The sequence below is a fragment of the Phoca vitulina genome, unplaced genomic scaffold (genome assembly GCF_004348235.1).
Source record: "Phoca vitulina isolate PV1807 unplaced genomic scaffold, GSC_HSeal_1.0 scaffold2, whole genome shotgun sequence".
Lineage (NCBI taxonomy): Eukaryota > Metazoa > Chordata > Mammalia > Carnivora > Phocidae > Phoca > Phoca vitulina.
The window spans coordinates 59,141,038-59,160,275 of NW_022589705.1; the positions used below are offsets into that span (position 1 = coordinate 59,141,038).

General features: G+C 54.3%; 1 protein-coding gene across 4 annotated transcripts in view; it reads left to right on the forward strand.

Moving 5' to 3' along the window:
- LRP8 (LDL receptor related protein 8) overlaps positions 1-19,238 on the forward strand; it is a 76,810-nt gene that overhangs the window by 48,202 nt on the left and 9,370 nt on the right. For all 4 annotated transcript variants that reach the window (XM_032428642.1, XM_032428652.1, XM_032428661.1 and 1 more), the window contains 10 exons: positions 3,714-3,833; positions 3,921-4,046; positions 6,867-7,041; positions 9,063-9,290; positions 12,001-12,119; positions 12,372-12,511; positions 13,952-14,093; positions 15,082-15,234; positions 16,101-16,325; positions 17,923-17,991. In XM_032428642.1, the coding sequence (XP_032284533.1) occupies positions 3,714-3,833; positions 3,921-4,046; positions 6,867-7,041; positions 9,063-9,290; positions 12,001-12,119; positions 12,372-12,511; positions 13,952-14,093; positions 15,082-15,234; positions 16,101-16,325; positions 17,923-17,991 (1,497 nt within the window). The remainder of the gene's footprint in view (positions 1-3,713; positions 3,834-3,920; positions 4,047-6,866; positions 7,042-9,062; positions 9,291-12,000; positions 12,120-12,371; positions 12,512-13,951; positions 14,094-15,081; positions 15,235-16,100; positions 16,326-17,922; positions 17,992-19,238) is intronic.

Below are 19,238 nucleotides of genomic sequence, written 5' to 3' on the forward strand. Positions count from 1 at the left end.
AGGTTGGGCAGTGAGGTGGCCTCCCCTATGCAGGGCCTCTAGGGCACAGGTGCCCCTCAGATGGTCAGTCCAGTCCCCGGGGTCTCTGTAGGGCTCCTGTTTTTCTCTCTCAGGGCCCAGTACTGCCAGATCAGGCACAGACCACTCCCACCCCCCGCCTCGCCCAGCTAGATGATGCTTGGGTATCCTGATTATCCCTGGGGTCCTGCCCTTCTGAGAGCAGAGCTCCCACCAGCCCTGTATTCACCTGTCTGTCCTGGGTCCTCTAGAGACTAGTGGGGACTGGGGCTGGAGCTCGGCTCGCCTCCCATGGACCTAGACCAGCCTAGCCCTCCCTGCCCAAGGTCTCACAGGTCCTGTCCATTCTCTTGTCCGGCCCGACAGAGTCAACATGTGAGGGTCCCCGCAGATTTCAGTGTAAGAGTGGCGAGTGCGTGGACGGCGGGAAAGTGTGTGACGCTCAGAGAGACTGCCGGGACTGGTCGGATGAGCCTCTGAAAGAGTGTGGTACAGTACCTGTCTCCTTCTGGCTGCTGGACTGACCCCCCCCCCCAGCCCCCTCCTGGCATCTGGGCCGAGGCCCATGCCTGCCCCTCTGCACACATTCTGCTCTGACCCTCTCTCTGGACTCGTGCGCTGTCCTGTGGCCTCAGGCGGGACTCTGCCTCTGGGGCCTCATTCTGCATCTCTACAAATTGAGCTGCCTTTCCTTTCCAACCCAGACGCTCAATTATGCTTCCTCTCACAAACTCGGCCTCTCCTCCTCACTCCTTCCACATTCAGACCTCTGAGTGTGTGCTCCCTCTGAAACTTTCCTCCTCAGTGATTTCTGCCTTGCTGACCTAGCCAGGGCCCTGGCCTCTGAGGCTTCCAGCCCCCTGCAGGAATCCCTGCAGAGGGAGAGGTAGGGGACAGCAGGCAGGTAGCCAAGTGAGGTACATCCCAAGGTCTGCCTTACCCTCACTCAGGCCTGGCCTGAGCCAGGTGGCCTTGGGATGCATCTCACTTGGCTACCTGCCTGCTACCCTCTATCCCCAAGGAGCTTGGACTTTCTGGGAGACAAGACTTATAGGCTGGGCACGAGTAAGGGGTGGAATGAGTCAGCTATCCTAATGGCTAGAGCTGTCAGGGTGGGTTCCAGGCTAAAAAGAACGGGAGAGTCTGGGCTGTGGGTGAGGTGGGCATCCCACAGAACATGCTGGAAACCCAGTGTGGGCTCCAGGAAGGTTCATTTCTGAGCTCAGGGGTTTGGACAGAGAATTCCTGGGAGGACAGAGCCTAGATCAAACCCTACCTTCCTGACAGACCCGTTTTCACTCAGCACCTCCCCTCCTGGGCACTCCAGGGAGTTTCATTCTCTAGAACTCCCCAGAAGCAGCATGTCTCCACCCCTGCTGGAGATTTTAAAATTGATTTTAAAAGGAAGAGTGGTTGGGTGAAGGTCACTCAGGCTGCACCTGAGCTGGCAGGACAGACACTCCTCTTGGGCCCTCCTGCTCTCTCAGAGGCCCTGCCGGGAAGAGTCCCAGAGGAAGGAACCCGGGCAAAAGAGGATAGGGAAGTGGGAGCAACTGAGCCTAGCCCCCCACCCCACCCAGATTTGGAGTTAGCCAGGGACTGCTAACCTACTAAATCTCTTCTTTTTGGTCTTTTGCACAACACACCTAAGAGCAGTATGTGTGCATGTATTTGTGTCTCTGTGTGGGGGAGAGGCCAAAGTCTGTGTCCATGGCTCCTCCTCTGAGTAAGGCAAGGGAACCTCTAGTCATGTCTCTGTGGGTCCCTGCATCCGTGTGAACGTGTCTGTGGAGTCCACGGGCCTGCCGCTGCCTCCGCACATCTGCTGGTGTGTGTGAGCATGCATGCAGGGACGCGCATGTGCTGGGGAGAGTGACTCTGCCCCTTCCTTCCATGGCAGCCTCTGGACCACCAGCCCCCTCCTCCCCTGCAAGCACCCAGCAGAATCACCTCCAGGCTAGATGAATTGGGAAGGCCCAGGGGATCCCCTCCGGCCTCTGCCTTGGTGCTGGCCTTCCAGAGCAGGGTCAACAAGGTCCGGACCCACTCTCATTCTCTCGCCCGGACTTACCTCCGCACTAGAGGACTCTGTGCTTTTCTCTTTCAGAGAAACCTGAGCCACTTCGAGCTCTCCCTTTTCCCTTTTCAGAGCCATCCTACATGTGCTAGTCTGTCAAGTGCTCAGTAAATACAGCTGTTGAGTTGCTGCTACCTACAGGGGGTGGGGGGTGGCAGTGAGTGGTGCATGAATGAGGCGGTGAGTGAGTGGTGAGCAGGTGGATGGATGGCACTGAGGGAATAATGCAGTAAGGAGAGGTCAGGGAAGGCATGGAGTGACAGAAGATTCCTGGAGGTGGTGCCCCACAGAGAGCCCTTCAAAGCTGCCGTGGCTCAGCCCATCCCAGGGGACTCTGGGCTGAGTCCCCCCCCCCCCCCCCGCCAGACCCTCCAGTCATGGGGTTGCTGTGATCTTGTTCTTTCAGTTCCACCAGCATCCCGGGGAAACAGGAGGAGGCCCAGGGGTAAAGGGGAATCATCCTTCTGCATGGCTCAGGCTGTAGGTGGGGCACCCACAGCTGTGCATGGCCTGGGGTGGGCCGCTCAGACCAGCTGTGTGCATGGCCACAGCTTGCTTAGCTCAGCTCTGCTTGGCTTGTCTGGAGTGGCGGTGCATGAGCCCGGTGGGTAGAAGGGTGGCAGGGCACCTTCTCTTGGCTTGCAGAATTAACCTGTGATTCCAAAGCCCAGAAGATGCTGTGAGAACATGGTGAGCCTTGGTGCTGGCCTCCATAACCTCCCCTAGGACTCTGCCAGAGGGGGCGAGGGAGCGGAGGATGGGGAGACCAGATGAGCTCCTGGCGTCCCTTCAGCCCCTGCAGCAGTTGGTACTCCCAGGACCAGGCCTGTGACTGAGTGTAGGAAGAGGGACAGGTGCTGAGAGGGGAGAAGGTGGAAATAATCCATCATATTCCGTGGTAGGAGAGAACTGACTGAGCAGCAGCTCTGTGTAGAAAAAGGCTGGGGTCTTAGATAACCACAAGCTCAGTGGGGACAGCCTTTGTTGTTCAGACTCCCTCTGGGCAACAGCAGACTAGCCCTGGGCCCTGTCCAGGGAGGGACATGTGTCCAGAGGAAGGCACTTGAATGGCAGGGCACCAGAAATCAGCACCTTAAGGAGATTCTGAGGGAGCCATCAGACTCTGGCCAACCCCACCCAGCAGAGAAGAGGGAGCAGAAGCTTTAGGAAGGCCAGTCTAGTGAGGAAAGCTCTCCTAAGAAGGAAGGGGGCTCCTAGAGGCTGTAGATGTTTAAGCAAGGGCATTTCAGAAGGGTTTCTTAACGTATCCTGAGGGTTGGGGGTGGTCCCCGCACGATGAGGTCACGAGGAAGGAGGAGGTGAGACCCGTGTTTGTGAAAGGAGAGACCTTAGGCGGCCTAACTGTCTCCAGCCTCCAGGTAGACAGAGCCCTGACCTGGGAGACAAAGGACCTGAGTTCCACTCTGTCCCTGTCTTTGTGTCCGGCCTGGAGCCTCCTCTTGCCCAGTCACCTGGTTACTGACGCCGCGGCTCAGCATCCTGGCTCTGTGGGGGTCCTGCTGCCCTGAGTCTCTGCTTCAGCTCTAGGCCCAACCCCTGTCCTGCCCCCACCCTGGCCCGGGCTCCTGGACCCTCAGGAGCCTGTGTCCCTCCCCAGGGCTGAACGAGTGTCTGCACAACAATGGTGGCTGCTCCCACATCTGCACAGACCTCAAGATCGGCTTTGAGTGCACATGCCCAGCAGGCTACCAGCTCCTAGACCAGAAGACCTGCGGCGGTGAGACCCTCCCCTCACTGCCCCCCACACCCCCCAAACAGAGGCGGAGCGCCCTGCCGGTTCTGACCTGTGTTCCGCCCCCCACAGACATTGACGAGTGTGAGGACCCCGATGCCTGCAGCCAGATCTGTGTCAACTACAAGGGCTACTTTAAGTGCGAGTGCCACCCTGGCTACGAGATGGACACGCTGACCAAGAACTGCAAGGCTGTTGGTATGGGCACCCCAAGGTGGGGGGCACGGGGGCAGCCCCGAGGGGACACAGAAAGCAGCCTGCTGCCACCTATGTGCGGAGCAGATGGGTATACGGGTGCACGCGCGCGCACACACACACGAAGCACTCAGACTCTAAGTATACCTCATACACACAGCACATTGCACACGAATGCCCGCACAGACCCTGCCCAGAGCCACCCGGGATTGCAGAGATGGCACATGCAGCACGCGCAGCGTACAGACGCACACTGGCCCGTGCAGACGACGCACACAGCACAGGTAGTCCCCGTGGAGCGCGTGACGTGCGCAGGCCGACACGTTGTTGTAGGCACGGGGCATTCGGCAGTAAGCAAAGCAGACACGGATCCCTGTGTGCCCTCACGGGACTTACATCCTGGTGGATGGGACAGACAAGAAATCTGATCAATAAGTAAAATAGAGAGCATGGCAGATGGTGGTCATGGTTAAGGAGGAATACAACGTGGGGAAGGGGAGAGGGAAGTCTGGGGCGCAGGGTGGCAGGCAGGGCCACGGTTTTAGATGGAGCAGTCAAGGAATGACCTTCATGAGAGGAGGTGAAGGAAGGAGCCGTGCAGTTATCTGCAAGAGCCACATTTCAGGCCAAAGGGACAGCAAGTGCAAAGGCCCTACAGCCAGAGCGTGTGTGGTGTGTTCGGATGACAGCGTGGAAGCCGGCGTAGCTGGGGCAAGGAGCATAGGAGATGAAGTCAGTGAGGTGACTCCAGGCCGATCACAGGGCCTTCTAGACCGTTGTAAGGGCTGACTCTCGATTTCACCCCAAGTCAGGGGGAAGCCTTGGAGGGTTTTGAGTAGGGGAGGGGTGTGCTGTGCCTTCCATTTCCACAGGCTTCCTATGGCTGCTGTGCTGGGAGGAGGCTGTAGGGGGCACGGCAGGGAGCAGGGAAACCATTGAAGAGGTTTTGGGCCATAACCCAGAAGAGATGGTGGCTTGGACCAGGGTGTTGCAGTGCGAACAGTGCGAAGCAGACAGACTGGACATACTCTGAAGCTCAAGACTTATTCTGAAGCAACGGGATTCACATACCAATTGAATGTGGGATGTGAGAGTTAAAAAAAAAAAAATCAAAGATGACTGCAAGGTTTTTGGCCAAACCACTGGGGAAACAGGATTGCTATTTATGGAGCTGGGAAAGATGGTGCGAGAAGCAGGGTTGGGAGAACAGTACATTGATTTGGGCATGCTGAGTTTCCAAGAAAGCTGTTCTGACATCCGAGCGGAGGTAGTGAGGAGGCAGCTGGACGTACGAGTCTGGAGCTCAGATGCACACATACGATGCGCAGTGTGCGGATTGTAACAGGACAGCGGCCGCAGTAAGGGACACGAAGCCTGCAAACCCCAAAACATACCCCAACTGCGCCAGACGCAACACGTTAGCGCCTCACGCGCCACATGCAGCCTGTTCTCGCCGCCCCCCACTCCCCCACGTGGGGCGCGTGTCATCCACACGCAGATTATGTACGTGCAGTGGAGACAACCCACAACTGCCCTGTAATCGCAAGGCCCGCAGAGGAACATCTAAAGTGCAGTCACACAAAAATCCCAACCATCCGCACACTGGGTTCCAATCACAGACCTCTCTCAGTAGAAACGGCCTCAAGATACCCTGTAACCCAGCTCCTGGCTTCCGGAGGATAGTGTCGCTGCTCTCGTTTTGGGATGAGGAAAATGGCACAGTCAGGGGCAGGGCTTTGAAGTCGGCTCTCCTTTCTCCTTCCTGCACCCGGAGTTCTGTTTCTCTGGACTCTCTGAGGGTATCACGTCCTCCCCTCCCCCCCCGACCCATCACCACACACAGGGCACAGGCCATCACCTACCCGGCCCCCAGGGAACTCATTAGCCTGGCATAGATGCACAGTGACAGGGACCAGGTGGCCTGCTGAAGTGTCAGCTGGAAAACGGGGAAAAGGCCCATGCGGCTCCAGGTACGGGTATTGGTACCTGAGGGTAGCCCCGTACATCTAACACCAGGCTGGAGGAGTGAAACCGGAGTTAAGTGCTGGTCCCTCACAGGCCTCTGGGGTAGTGACCCTCATACTGAGTAGCCAGGAATGTCTCGGTCACTAGTGATCTCCTAAAATATCCTCCTAAGTCTAAAAACGACTTGTGTGTGCATGGGTAGTCGTGTGTTGTCTCCATTGTGCGTATATAATCTGTGCTGTATATCGCACATATCCCATCCCTGCCACTGTTTCAGAGTCAAGGGCAAACTCTGCACCCAGCTCCCAGGACCCTTCCTGATCCCTGCCAGCCTCTGAAGCTTCATCTGTTGTCATGTCCCCAAACACATTCCGCATAAACTAAAGCCTCAGTCTTCAGGGAGAGGAGTCTGAGCCTGCGTCTCCTCTTTTAAACCTCACCCTAGTTCTGATGTTCGTCCTCGCACTCCAACCTCAGTCCCCTTTCTAAAACACTTAATGCTCACACGGCCCCTTCGTGAACTATTGCAGTGGAGCCCTAAGCAGGGGAGTTGGGGAGCAGTGCATTCTAGGTAGAGGGGACCACTTGAGCAAAGGCCTGAGGCAGCCAGGCCCCGCCGTGGCTAGGTCATAATAGGTGGTCTGGTGGCTGGAGTCAAGGTGTGTTAGGGGTGAGTGGTGAGGCTAGGCAGGGAGCTTGGGGTCACACCACAGAACGCCTTCAGTGTAAGCCTAGGAGGAAATAGGGGGAGTGTGTGTCTAGTAAAAAGAATACAGATCCTTCCATTATATATGGTACTTTGCATCTTAAGCCCCGCCTTTTGCACTGACCCGTTCTCTCAACTTTCCCGCGTGCTAGCTGGCAGAAGCCCGTCGCTGATCTTCACCAACCGGCATGAAGTGCGGAGGATAGACCTGGTGAAGCGGGACTACTCGCGCCTCATCCCCATGCTCAAGAACGTCGTGGCACTGGATGTCGAAGTTGCCACCAATCGCATCTACTGGTGTGACCTCTCCTACCGCAAGATCTACAGGTGAGCAGTGGTAGGTGTCCCGCGGCCAGGCCTGGGCGGGGGCGGGGGCCTGAGGGGGGGCCCTCTGGGCCCCCTCCACCTCCAGGATCCCCAGGGCACAGATGGGGACTTGCGAAAGGACGCAGGATCACAGGGGATATGGAACTGCCAGGCCTTCTCCTACCCCGGGGCTGGCCGAGGCCCAGAGCTCTGTGGGGAGAGCAGCTTTGAGCCCACACCCCTGGGCTCTGACTGACCTCTGGCGGCCTGGCAGGGCGGTGCAAGACACAGGAACCGTTCCCCCAGGCCAGGAAGGAAGAAGCTCTGGCTTCGGTGAGGACATTTGAAGCAGCCCATGTATCTGTGTGTTGGATCCTGGGGATGACTCAGTCAAAGATGACTCAGACCTGTCACTCGTAACATAGTGACATCTATTATGCTGATCCTGAGAGAAAAGTACAGAGGGGGCCTCCTACCCAATCTGGGGTGTCAGGGAGCTCTTCCTGGATGGCACTGTCCCCGGTCCAGCCCTTTACTTTGTCTGACACCATAGGCAGTGGACTTTGGCTCTCCAGAAGGTCCCTCACACACACAAGGAGGTCCTCCCATAGGTCTTTCTCAAATCCCACAAGCCTGCCTCCCTATCCGGGCCCCTTTTTGGACGTCATGTCCTTTCTTTGTCCTGAGATCCATGTGGCAGGACTGCCAATGACCAGGCATGGGGTAGACTGTTAAAAGAATGATGGGATGGATGAGTGGATGGATGGATGGATGGATGGTTGGAGACAGATACACCAAGTGCTACTCCCTGACAGCTAGAAGCATACCACACCCCCAACGCACAGACACGTACTCAGTTTGCACTCACATGCAGAAGCAGCTAGAGCCATATCTGCCCCACTGTTATGCCTGGAAGAGGCAGGATTTGATGACAGACTGGGTATGGGGCCGAAGGAGGTGCATTCTGGGAGTTTCAGATTTCCGGCTTGGGAGACTGTGTGGCTGGTGCTGCCATTCTGTGAGTTGGGAGCAGTGGATCGGGTGGGGTGTTGGCCATTCGGGCTGGCTGAGGGGAGGGGAATGGGGGTGGGCAGTTTGGGACACGTTGAGTTCAAGGTGTCTATGGGACATCCAAGGGTGCCAGTTAGCTTTACAGTCTGGAGCTTAAGAGAGTGGTCAGGATGGGAGAGTCAGAGTTATGGGTGGCAGTGGGCACTGTGGATCTCATCAACCAGAGGGAGGACGTGGGGGAGGAGAGAGCCTTGGGAAAAACAGCATTTGGGAGACAGAAAGTCCTGGTAGTATTACCTCCTGAGTGTCCGCTGTGTTCTCAGCCCCTTCTCTCCGTTCTCACTGACACAGCCTTTCTGCAGACACTCTTCATCCCTCGCCCAGCTGCTGTAATGACCCCCGAGCCAGTCTCCCTGCCCCCATTCCTCCCCTTCCAGTGCATCAGTGCCACAGTGATCCAGCATGCCTTTCTGACCATGACCTGTCACCTGCTCAGTCACTCCCTCCAGAATAAAATCCTGACTGCCTAGCATGGCCTGCGGCCCCTGCCTACACTTACTTCCAGTCTGTATCCCACATACTCAGTTCTGCCCCCACCGAATGCCTCACTGTTCCAGAACACACACCTCTGGACACTCGCACATGCCATTCCTTCTGCTTTCTGTTCCTTGTGCTCCTGGTGAGCTAGCCTTTTCCGGACCCAACTACAGAGCCTCCTCCAGCCCTCCAGGATAATGGAGTCTCCGTTTCTTGGCTGCTAGAGTCTCTGATGCTTTCCGTAATCACGTTGTACTGTGATTCCCTGGCTATAAATCCCTGTCCCCCACTAAACTGAGCTCCTCCAGTCCAGGGGCTGTGGCAGATTCAAGCCTGTATGCTTGCCCCTGGTGGCCCAGGAACTAGCCAAGTTCCTCTAAAATCCACTGCCATGGCCTAGAAGGGAGGGGGCGCTGGGAGAAGGATGCCCAGGCAGGTCCAGATGGACCCATGGGTAGAACACCTGCCCCATGGCCAACTCTGGTTGCTCCTAGCGCCTACATGGACAAGGCCAGTGACCCGGCAGAGCAGGAGGTCCTCATGGATGAGCAGCTGCACTCTCCGGAGGGCCTGGCGGTGGACTGGGTCCACAAGCACATCTACTGGACTGACTCAGGCAACAAGACCATCTCTGTGGCCACAATTGATGGCGGCCGCCGCTGCACTCTCTTCAGCCGTGACCTCAGTGAACCCCGGGCCATCGCAGTCGACCCCCTGAGAGGGTGAGTGTCCCCACCCAAACTTCCCATTCTCCCTGAGTAGGCACTCAGTCCTCCTGTGTCTGTCATAAGAGCTATCTTGAGGACTTTGGAAGGCCCTGGGCCACTCAGACGGCCCAAGGGAAGAAAGTCTGTGTGGGCCCCTCAGACTGTTAACCCCTGACCAAGGGCTCTTTGGGCACTGGTCACCAGGGTTCTCCTGGACTCTGCCACTCACTCATCATATCATAGAATCAGTGCATCACAGAGCAGAGTCAGGCTCTCGAGATTGCCTAGTAAAAGCTCCTGGGGCTGGACAGGGAGCTCGTTATTTCCCACACAGGCCATTTCATTTCAGGGCAGCTCTGTCTATTAGAGAGTGTTCAGGATTTTTTTTTTTCTCAGATCCCCAAATCTGCCTAACTTTGACTTTCTCCACTGGCCTCTGGAGTTACATCAAATATGTCTACTCCCTGCCCCGCAGGACAGCCAGCAAGATAATGAGGACCAAGAGGGACCGGGTCTGCTCTGCTCCAGGCTGCCCACCCCTGGGCCCTCAGTCTCTGGGCCCCTCACCACCCAGGCTGCCCGGCTCTGGCCACACCTCCATTTTAGGGGTAGTGATTCTGAACAGAGCAGGCCCCCTCCCTCCCTTCCTCAGGAGGGATGTCCCAGGAAGGCATGGTTTTTCAGCAGCTGTAGTCATATTAAGTTTACCAGGATCACTAGCTTCTTCCTATTACTGTTTCTTTCATTGTAAACGGGGATAAGAAAACCTTCTTCTTCCAGTGAGGGCGGCCGGGGGCCACGGTGGCACCTGACAGAACGCGTGAGGCCTTGGGCAGGGACTGACAGCTGCGCTTTAATGAGCCCGCACAGGAGTGCCCAGCATGGGACCAGGCACCCTACTGATGCTGAGTCGTCTCACTTAACCCCCACTTCAGCCCTGCTCCCTGTGTGTCCCCCCACACGTGGTTTCACCCAGCCCATCTCCAGCCCAGTGGATCTGTCCGAGTCCCAGCAGGAAACCCACTGCACACCCTAATTCAGATCATTTGAGGAGGGCTCACAAGGGGACTGTTTACAGAGGAGTGGGTGAGGTCTGATGCACTGTCCCTACCAGTGTGCCCTTAGCAGCCCTAGGCCTGAGGGGCAGGAGCAGCGAGGGGTACCCGGGTTGGGAAGGAAGGAGGAGCATCTTCAGAGCAGTAGCCAGCCGGAGGCAACTTTGTAGAGAGGAGTCTGGAACAACCCTGACCTCAGTCTCTCCTTCCTCCTGCTGAGACATTTTGCTGAATGCAACGGAAAGTCAGAAGGCTAGGGAGCCAAGCCCGTTGATGTGGTTCACACATGGGTCAGGTATTTGGTGTACAGAGCAGAATGGGGATGGGTGGAGAGCAAGTCCACGGCTGCTAACAGAACCACTCAGCCCCCCAGCCCCAGGTCAGCCTTGGCCTGACAGCAGGTCTCAGCAGAGGCAGTTTTAGAGAGAATGAAGCCTCCAGGCTTTAGAGTTCAGCTTGCATTTGTATATAAATTTGAAGGTTGGCCCCACTACTTATTAACAGCGTGATCTGAGGGAAGTCAACCCCTCTGAGCCACAATTTACTCATCTATAAAATAGAACTAATTACACTCTCCAGGGGCTGTGGTAGGGCTAGAATGAAAACATTATTTTGTCCAACAAATACTAAATAAGAACCTGTTCTGGGCCACAAATGAGCTACCTGCCAGGTACACAATGAGGAAACAAGACAGACAGCCTGCCCTCAGTGGAGCTTACAGACTAGTGGGGACAATAGATAGTAAAATACACCACACCACCCAAATGCACACAGAAATAACTGATTGTATAAGTGGTAGGAAGGCAAGAACGGGTGCTTTCAGAGATGATAACAGGGCGAACCTACTTATAGAGAAAGATTCTGTACAGCAAGGACATTCACACAGAAGGAGCCCGGGGATGGGTAGAGGCCCGAGGCTCTGTGAAGGCCTGTCCGATAAAGGCTTGGTGCCCTGGAGCCCCATGGGGCATGTGTGGGGTTTGGAAGGGTAGGGTGGTGGTGGGAGAGACAACCAAAGAGGCAGGTAGAGCTCTGTCAGCTGTGGGAAGGATTTGGGATTTTGTTTTAAGGGCAACAAGAGAAACCACCATAAAGTTTAGAAACTAGAGAGTGACAACTGATTTCCATTTCTGAGAGGTCATTTGCCTGCTCTAGAGGGACGGGAGTAGAGGGGCAGTGACGGCTGCATTTGTAAGTACAGGAGGTGAAACCTCTCAGCTCATTGCATAGCACACAGTAGGTACTCAATAAACGTTCGAGAAAGAAGAGAGAGAAACCCTGGGCCGAGTTCCAGCTGTGAGACCCCTGGTAAGCTGCCCACTTTCTCCTCTATGGACCAGGAAAGTAAGAGAGGGTTGACGAGGGCCTTTCCTGCTCTGGCCTCTAGGGCTCCAGTTAGAGCTGCCAGAGTGGGAGAAAGGGGCTCAGATGCTGTTCAGCTGAGGCTGGGTGGACTCTCGGGGAATATAGGCTCCCCCAGGCTCTCAGATGAGGGGAAGCTAACACAACTGCTAACTCTTAGATTCGATGGTTCCAATGAATTTCAGAGGCCTTCCCAGTCCCCACTGAGCATAATCTTCAACATTCAATGGGTCATTGAGCCCTGTGACCCAGACCGCCCTAACCCCACCCCCTGACTAAAATTCCAATTGAGTTCTTCTCTCTTTTAGGTTCATGTATTGGTCTGACTGGGGGTACCAGGCCAAGATCGAGAAGTCTGGGCTCAATGGTGTGGACCGGCAAACACTGGTATCAGACAACATTGAATGGCCCAATGGAATCACCCTGGGTGAGCCCTGCCTCCGCCTGGATTGGGGGCCTGTCCCACTACCTGGTGCTGACTACCATCTGGAGCTCCATGGGTCTTGTGTTTATATCCCCTTATAGTGCCCGTGCCTGTATTTCTGGATGGTTGCCCCAGGCTGGCCTCCATGGGAGGCGTGGCCTGGAAATATGGGTAGGGAAGTGGGCACAGAGGAGCAGAGATCCTGGTTGGGATCCCAACTCAAGACCCGATCCCCTGTCCTTTTTCCTCCCCAAGATTTGCTGAACCAGCGCTTATACTGGGTGGACTCTAAGCTTCACCAACTATCCAGCATTGACCTCAGTGGAGGCAACAGGAAGATGCTGATTTCCTCCCCTGACTTCCTGAGCCATCCTTTCGGGATAGCTGTGTTTGAGGTGAGCCCCGGGAGGGGAGACATGGCCCTATCAGGAAGCTGAAGCCTAGAAAAGGCTTTTCAAATAGGATGGCTCTCTGAGACTTGTCCAAATGGAAACAAAGGCACAGGGAATCCAGCTGACTTGTGTGTACACAGTGTGTGAGCTGCCTGCACACAGAGGCCTGGCAGCCTGTTGTCCTGTGCTTCCTTCCCAAGACCCCTTTCAGAGCGCTTGTCACAGGTACGTTGCTAGACCACGTGTGTTTCCTCTCTGTACCCTCAGCACCTGGCACTGTACCCCCACATACAGAAGGTACCCAATAAAGGGAGGGAGGGAAGGAGGAATATACATTTCCTTAGAATTTACTGTTGGAAATAGCCTGAGAGAGGCTATTCAATTCAGTACCCTCCCACTGACCTTCGCTGGACTCTGGGGTCCGAGAAGTGAATCAGACATCATCTCCGTCCTCACGAAGTTCCCCAGAGGGTGAAGCGTCCAACCCCTTCCGTGCCTGTGTTCTGACCCTAACAACCTTTCTCCTTGGGGAATGAGGAAGCCAGAACCAACCAAGGTCTCACCACATCGATCTCTTCCCCTACACTAACTCGGCCACCAAGGGGAGGGAAAGCAAGGGGACGGTGGTCTATGGTGGGCATTGGCCATATTTGCTTAGAGTGACATCACTCAGCACTGCTCTGAAATTGTGGGCAAAGCCCCGCCTCCAAGTCCAGCCCCTGCTTCGAAAGACAGGTGTGTTCAGACACACGTGTGTGTGCTCGTGCGTATGAGTGGCAGGTACGTGTAAAGTATATATGCATGTGTGTACATAAATGCATCCATTTACAAGCATGCATTTCTGTGTGTGCTGGTGCTTGTGAATATGTAAATACTTATAGCAAGACTTAGTTAAGTGTCTGTTTTGGTACAAGTGTGCTTTTGTGGGTACATGTCCAGATCTGTGCATGAAACTGCATGGCTGTACCTGTAATTGTGGATTTGCCTGCAGATGCACCTGTAGGCTTATATGGACGAAGCGTTGGATGCATATTTACACGTGTACCCGGAGGCTGTAGGAGGACCTATTAGGGAATAGTCCTCAGTAGCTCATACATCCCCTCCAATCTTAGTCCCAGGCCCCGGCAATGGTAACAGTCATCGAGACCCAACTTTGGGTTTCTCCTAGGCTCCAGGAAGCAGGCCTAGCTCAGCATTAATGAGCAGTCTTCAGGACAAAGTGCAGAACCAACAAATAACGCTCTGTGACAGAAAGAACCAGAGTATATGCCACAGATTAGAAGCTGAGAGCCCACCCCTTCACCCCCCATGAATGTGTGGACAGGAGAGCTCAGGGGAGATGCAAGGGCAGTTCTTGTGACAATGGTTTGGGGCCAAGCCCTCAGACTGAGGTCATGCCTTTAGGCTCTAGACCTCCCATCCTCTGCATCTGTACCCCCACAGGACAAGGTGTTCTGGACAGACCTGGAGAATGAGGCCATTTTCAGTGCAAATCGGCTCAATGGCCTGGAAATCTCCATCCTTGCTGAGAACCTGAATAACCCACATGACATTGTCATCTTCCATGAGCTGAAGCAGCCAAGAGGTGAGCCTTGCCTGGCCCCGGGTCCCCTGCCCACGCCCCCTCCCTGCACTAGTCAGGCTGCATGCACGTTCACGGAACACAACGTCCCAGCGCCCCCAGGACACATGGCAGCAGCCCCTCTCGTTGGGACAGTGCTTTGCTGTCACACATTTTACCTCATTTCCTTCAGCTCTTGGTGAAATAAGACTGGGTGTAAAAACCATGTAAAGTCCTATTTGTGCCTACAAAGAGTGGGTATTACTTTTCTCATTTAGGAAGCTGGGGCTCAGAAAGGTAAAATGACAGAACTAAAACCCAAACTCAGGTCAGTCTGATTCCAAGAGCTCTTTCTGCCATGAGGGAGCATGTCGCCTCTCTTTTATGATGGGTACCCATTTTGCAGCTGTATAAGCTAATGTATCCTAGGGCCATGGAGCAATCTGGCTTGTTGGTTAGGACCAGAAGCCGGGAATCCTGCTCCTCGGGCGCCCCGGGCTCTATTGCTAGGATATATGCTCAGTCTACCTGTAACTCAGCTGTGGCCGCAGGGTGATGGTGGGAAGGCACAGGGGAGAGAGGAGATAAACTTGGTGCCTGATTCTAGACCTGGAAGGTTAAATAAGAAGGAGACATGGCATGTGGCATAGTGGGGGAAACACAGACTTTGGAATCCAACAGACCTCGGTTTAAATTCCGGCTGTAAAATTGCTAGAGTTATAACTTGGACCAGTTTGTGCTCTTTGAGCCTAGGCGTCTGGTATCTGTCATTCCGGGGCATGCACCCACCTCTCAGAGTTGTCGTCAGGACTGAAGGAAAGTGGTGGGGGTGGGGCGGGGGTTGGGGAGGAACGCCAGGTACAAGGCTGGGAGGTGCCCAATAAAAGTAGGCGAGAAGGCTTTTGGAGCAAGCCGAGTGGGAAGGACCTCATCCTCGGGAGAAGGGAGGACTTGGCATGTCTTGTCTTTGCTCCAACGCTCTCCCTCTCTCCCTCTCTCTCTGTGCCATTAGCTGCAGATGCCTGCGAGCTGAGTGCCCAGCCCAACGGTGGCTGTGAGTACCTGTGCCTTCCTGCTCCTCAGATCTCCAGCCCCTCTCCCAAGTACACGTGTGCCTGTCCTGACACCATGTGGCTGGGCCCAGACATGAAGAGGTGCTACCGAGGTAGGCAGACCTACCAGGACGCTGGCCCCTGGCAATGTGAGACCCCTCCTGCTAAACTCCTCCCTTGGCTTCTGGAACGCCATATGGTCCCAGTTTTTGTCTGTCTTTTCTGGCTGCTTGTTGCCTCCTTTACTTTTCTTGAATGCTGGTGTCTCCCAGGGTCCTTCTAAGGCTTTCTCTTCTCACTTCAAGAAAAAAATGCACGTATACATACAACATTTTAAATTCAATTTCATGGGGTTTCTGGAGTCTCTTGAAGACCTGAAATTAAGAACCCTTATCCCTATGGCTTCGGTTACTATTTCTATGCAGGTGACTGTGAGCTTGCCTATTCCTCGCCTAGACCTGAACACAAGACATAGAAGCCCTTTCGTGGTATGACTGGGACTAATAGTTAATACTTCAACCGTATAAGTTTATATTCAGTGTCCAGTCTTGATACAGGGCCAAGGGCTTTGGTTTGAGCACAGATCTGCTATATCAGATTTATGTATTGTGATTTCCAGGTTCAGTTGTTTAAAGTGGATTGAGAATTTAAATCTAGCAGTGTAGCAATATGCATGTAAAAACCCTTTTAGACTTACATGATTTCCCCCTCTCCCAGTCTAACGGTGGTCTTGCCCACGCCTAATTCTATAGCCTTGTTTTAATGACTTGTCTTAATCAAATCAATGTGCGGTATGAACACAAAGTGCTTGGGATTCAACTAAAGAAAAGGTCAGAGCCCCTTCAGGAGGTTTAGGGAAGGCTTGGCATTTGAGCTGAGCCTTGAGGATAACTTCGTGTATAATTCGTAGAGGCAGTAAGTGAGGCATAAAGCAAGAGATTTCTCTGTCCGAGTGACCTCCATGGCATTTCCCCTCCAGCACCTCAATCTACCTCAACTACGACGTTAGCTCCGACCACAACGAGGACACTAGCCGACACCACGAGAACCCCTGGGACCACTGTCCACAGCCTCACCTACCAGAACCGCAGCACAGAGACACCAAGCCTGGCAGCTGTGGTCCCAAGCTCAGTTGGTGTCCCCAGGGCTCCCAGCACCAAGCCATCTACCCCAAGCCCTGCAACCAGCAACCACTCCCAGCACTGTAAGGAAATGAGTTCTGCGTTCTTTCCTGACATGAGAGGGGCCTTCGGGAAGCCAGGATCTGGGGGGGGGCGGGATATGTGGAAGAAGAGATCATACCAGAGCAGAAACTTGGACCTCTCTGAGGAAGCAGGTAGAGGTGCCCACCTATGATTTAGGAGTCTCAGGTGCCCCTAACTTGTAGAGGGTCCTGTGAGATGCCACCTCCCTATCTCTGAGCCTCAGTTTCTTCACCTACAAAGTGGGAATGATAATTGCCCTTCCCCCTCCTGCTTCACGAGATTGCCTGGAGAGACAGAGGAGGTGGTGTAAACAGAAGGGCTCGCATGCAGAGCCTCTGCTGTCCCTGGGCGTGTGCCTGGCTTCACGTGGTACTGACCTGTGGATGTGGGGGTGTCCCTCTGGTCTGGAAACCTCAGAAGCTCTGGTCTCTCTTCTTAGCCCCCTCAGCCAGTTCCCCAGATAGTAATACCGTCACTATGGTCTGCTTGTGCCTCTTTCCAAACCCTGGCATGAAAATAATTACATTCAGCACTTACGAAATCATCGGGAGCAGTAACTGTCACGGCCAGAAATGTTCTGTCTCATTAGCCAGCAAATACCTTTTTAATTGAGTCACCTGCCAGGGCGAGTTCACTTAAGAAGATAAACCATCTTTAAAACTTTTTCCCACATGTGGCCCAGAAACCAAGCAGCTTGGTAGCACCTTTCTCATCAGGCCCATCCTGCTGGCAGAAGGGGGCTTTGCAGAGTTGAGCGCTCACCCTGAAGTTCAGAGAGGCAGGTGGCGTGAGTTCCAGGCCCTCTCGGGTGGGGCAGAGCTTCGGGAGCTCAGGGTCTCCCCTCCGGCTTCCTGCTGCTCTGGGCCTGACCCTCGCCGTCCGGGGCTTGCTCATGCGCAGTGAGCGGGCGGCACTGTTGCCCCAGGCTTCCCAGGCAGGCCCCCCGCTGTGAAGCAGGCAAGGCTGTGCCAGGCACCGGGCGCAGGAAGCACTCTACGTGAATTATCTCATTTGACCTTCAGTGTCCCCAGGAGGTAGGTAACTTGCCCACACGAGCAGGAGCGCTGGGATTTGAACCCAGGATGTCTGACCCCAGGAGCCTGTGCTGTTGGTGCATCCCATTTAATTACTTATTGAAAATAAGCTGATAATGCAGACGGACAGACAGACCGCCCAAGCAACAGAGACAAAGCAATAGATATGGGCTGGAAAAGACCGTTGCCTCGGTCAGTCAGCAACATAGAGACCTAAGTGTTTAGTCCGCCAAGCACCACCCGCACACACAGCTTCCTGGCGCGTGGTACTGTGGGAAGGGTAAGGGACTCGGGGCACATGTCCTGGGTTTGGGTTCCAGCTCTGCAGCTTCTCTGTGAGTCCCCAGAACCCCAGTAAGACTCTGTTTCCCCGTGTGTGAAATGAAGATAACCTCTGTCCGAGTTTTGATAGGATCTGGAAAGACTGAATTGTTAGGCCTTAGCCAGGATCCTCACCTTGGAATGAGGGCAAGAAGCAGCTGGGTAGTTCTTACAGCTTGAAGTCAGCAAGGACTTGGGCTCACGGTGATGGAGCATCATTCTGCACGTTTGTGTTTTGCAGATGGGAATGAAGGCGGCAAGATGGGCTCAACAGTCACTGCTGCGGTCATTGGGATCCTCGTGCCCATGGGTGAGTGTGGCCCCAAGTCTCTAGGGAGACGAGAAAAACCGAGCTCAGGCTCTGGGGAAAAGCACTAGCACGGAACACTTAGCACACTACCTGTCCCATTGAGGAAACTGTGGCTCAGACTTTTTCTGCCCCGGCAGCCTTCTTGCCCACTTCCCAGTGCTGTCATTTGGTTTCTTAGCTTGGCACATAAGGCCCTTCTGGACCTGGCCCCAGGCAACCGTCCCAATGCCTCCCTATTCCCCAGCGTTCACACTCCGCATGCCGGCCATGTGAAGGTGAACTGCTGGCTCCGTGGGCACAGGGCTGGCGCCTCTCTTGCTCGCCCCTCTCCCCAGCTCCTAGCAGTGGCTGGCACATGGTAGGAAATAAAATATTTGTTGAATTAATGAGGAGCGCTGCTTGCCATTCCTTTAGTAAATTGTGCTGTCTTGCTTCCTTTCTGTTTGGTTTTCAACAAACATTTATCAAGCAGCTGCAATGTAGCAGACTGTGATAAGTGGAGAAAAGGTGGTTAAAAATGAATAAGACACGGTTCCTGTCCTCCAGAAGTTTAGTCTTGTTGGAGAGACACGCATAACAGATAATTAATTGGACGATGACATGGGAAGTCTAAAATTAAGCCACAGGCAGTCCAGTGGAAGCGCTGAGGAAGTACTTAACTTGGAATCAGAAGAGAAGGGAAGTGGGCAGGGAAGGTTTCCGAGTGGAAATGACGGGTAATGACTCACGCCGAGTCAGCCCAATGAAGAAGAACCCAGAGCAATCCAAGCAGTGAAAACAGCAGGAAGCAAAGCCAGGAAGGGGAAATAGCATGGGAGAGTGGGGTGCGGGTGGGTTTGGAACTAGAAGTTTGATATGGCCAAAATACAACATTTGGTTAAAGCTCACAGAGAACCACAGAGGCTGATTTATTCTCTTCCACCCCGCTGTTCACATAGTGTCCTGAATATGCTGTCTCTTGGACCAGTCTCATCTCTTGGTGGGGTCTTCGAATTGCCACTGCCCATTCATAGGTTGATCTCCTTTGCTTGCCCACGGGCACCTCAGGGACGAGGACTTTGCCCATTTATCTTGGAAATCCCCAGTGTAGTGGTGAGCTAGTGAGTGAATGTTTTCAAAACTTCTGCACTGTGCAGGGGACTCTGCTGAGTGCCAAGGATCCAGGGAAGAAGAAGAAGAAGAGCCTTCAGTCTTTAATCAGACTTGGTCCTCAAAAGTGATGCAGGAGTGGTGTTAATGTGTATTAC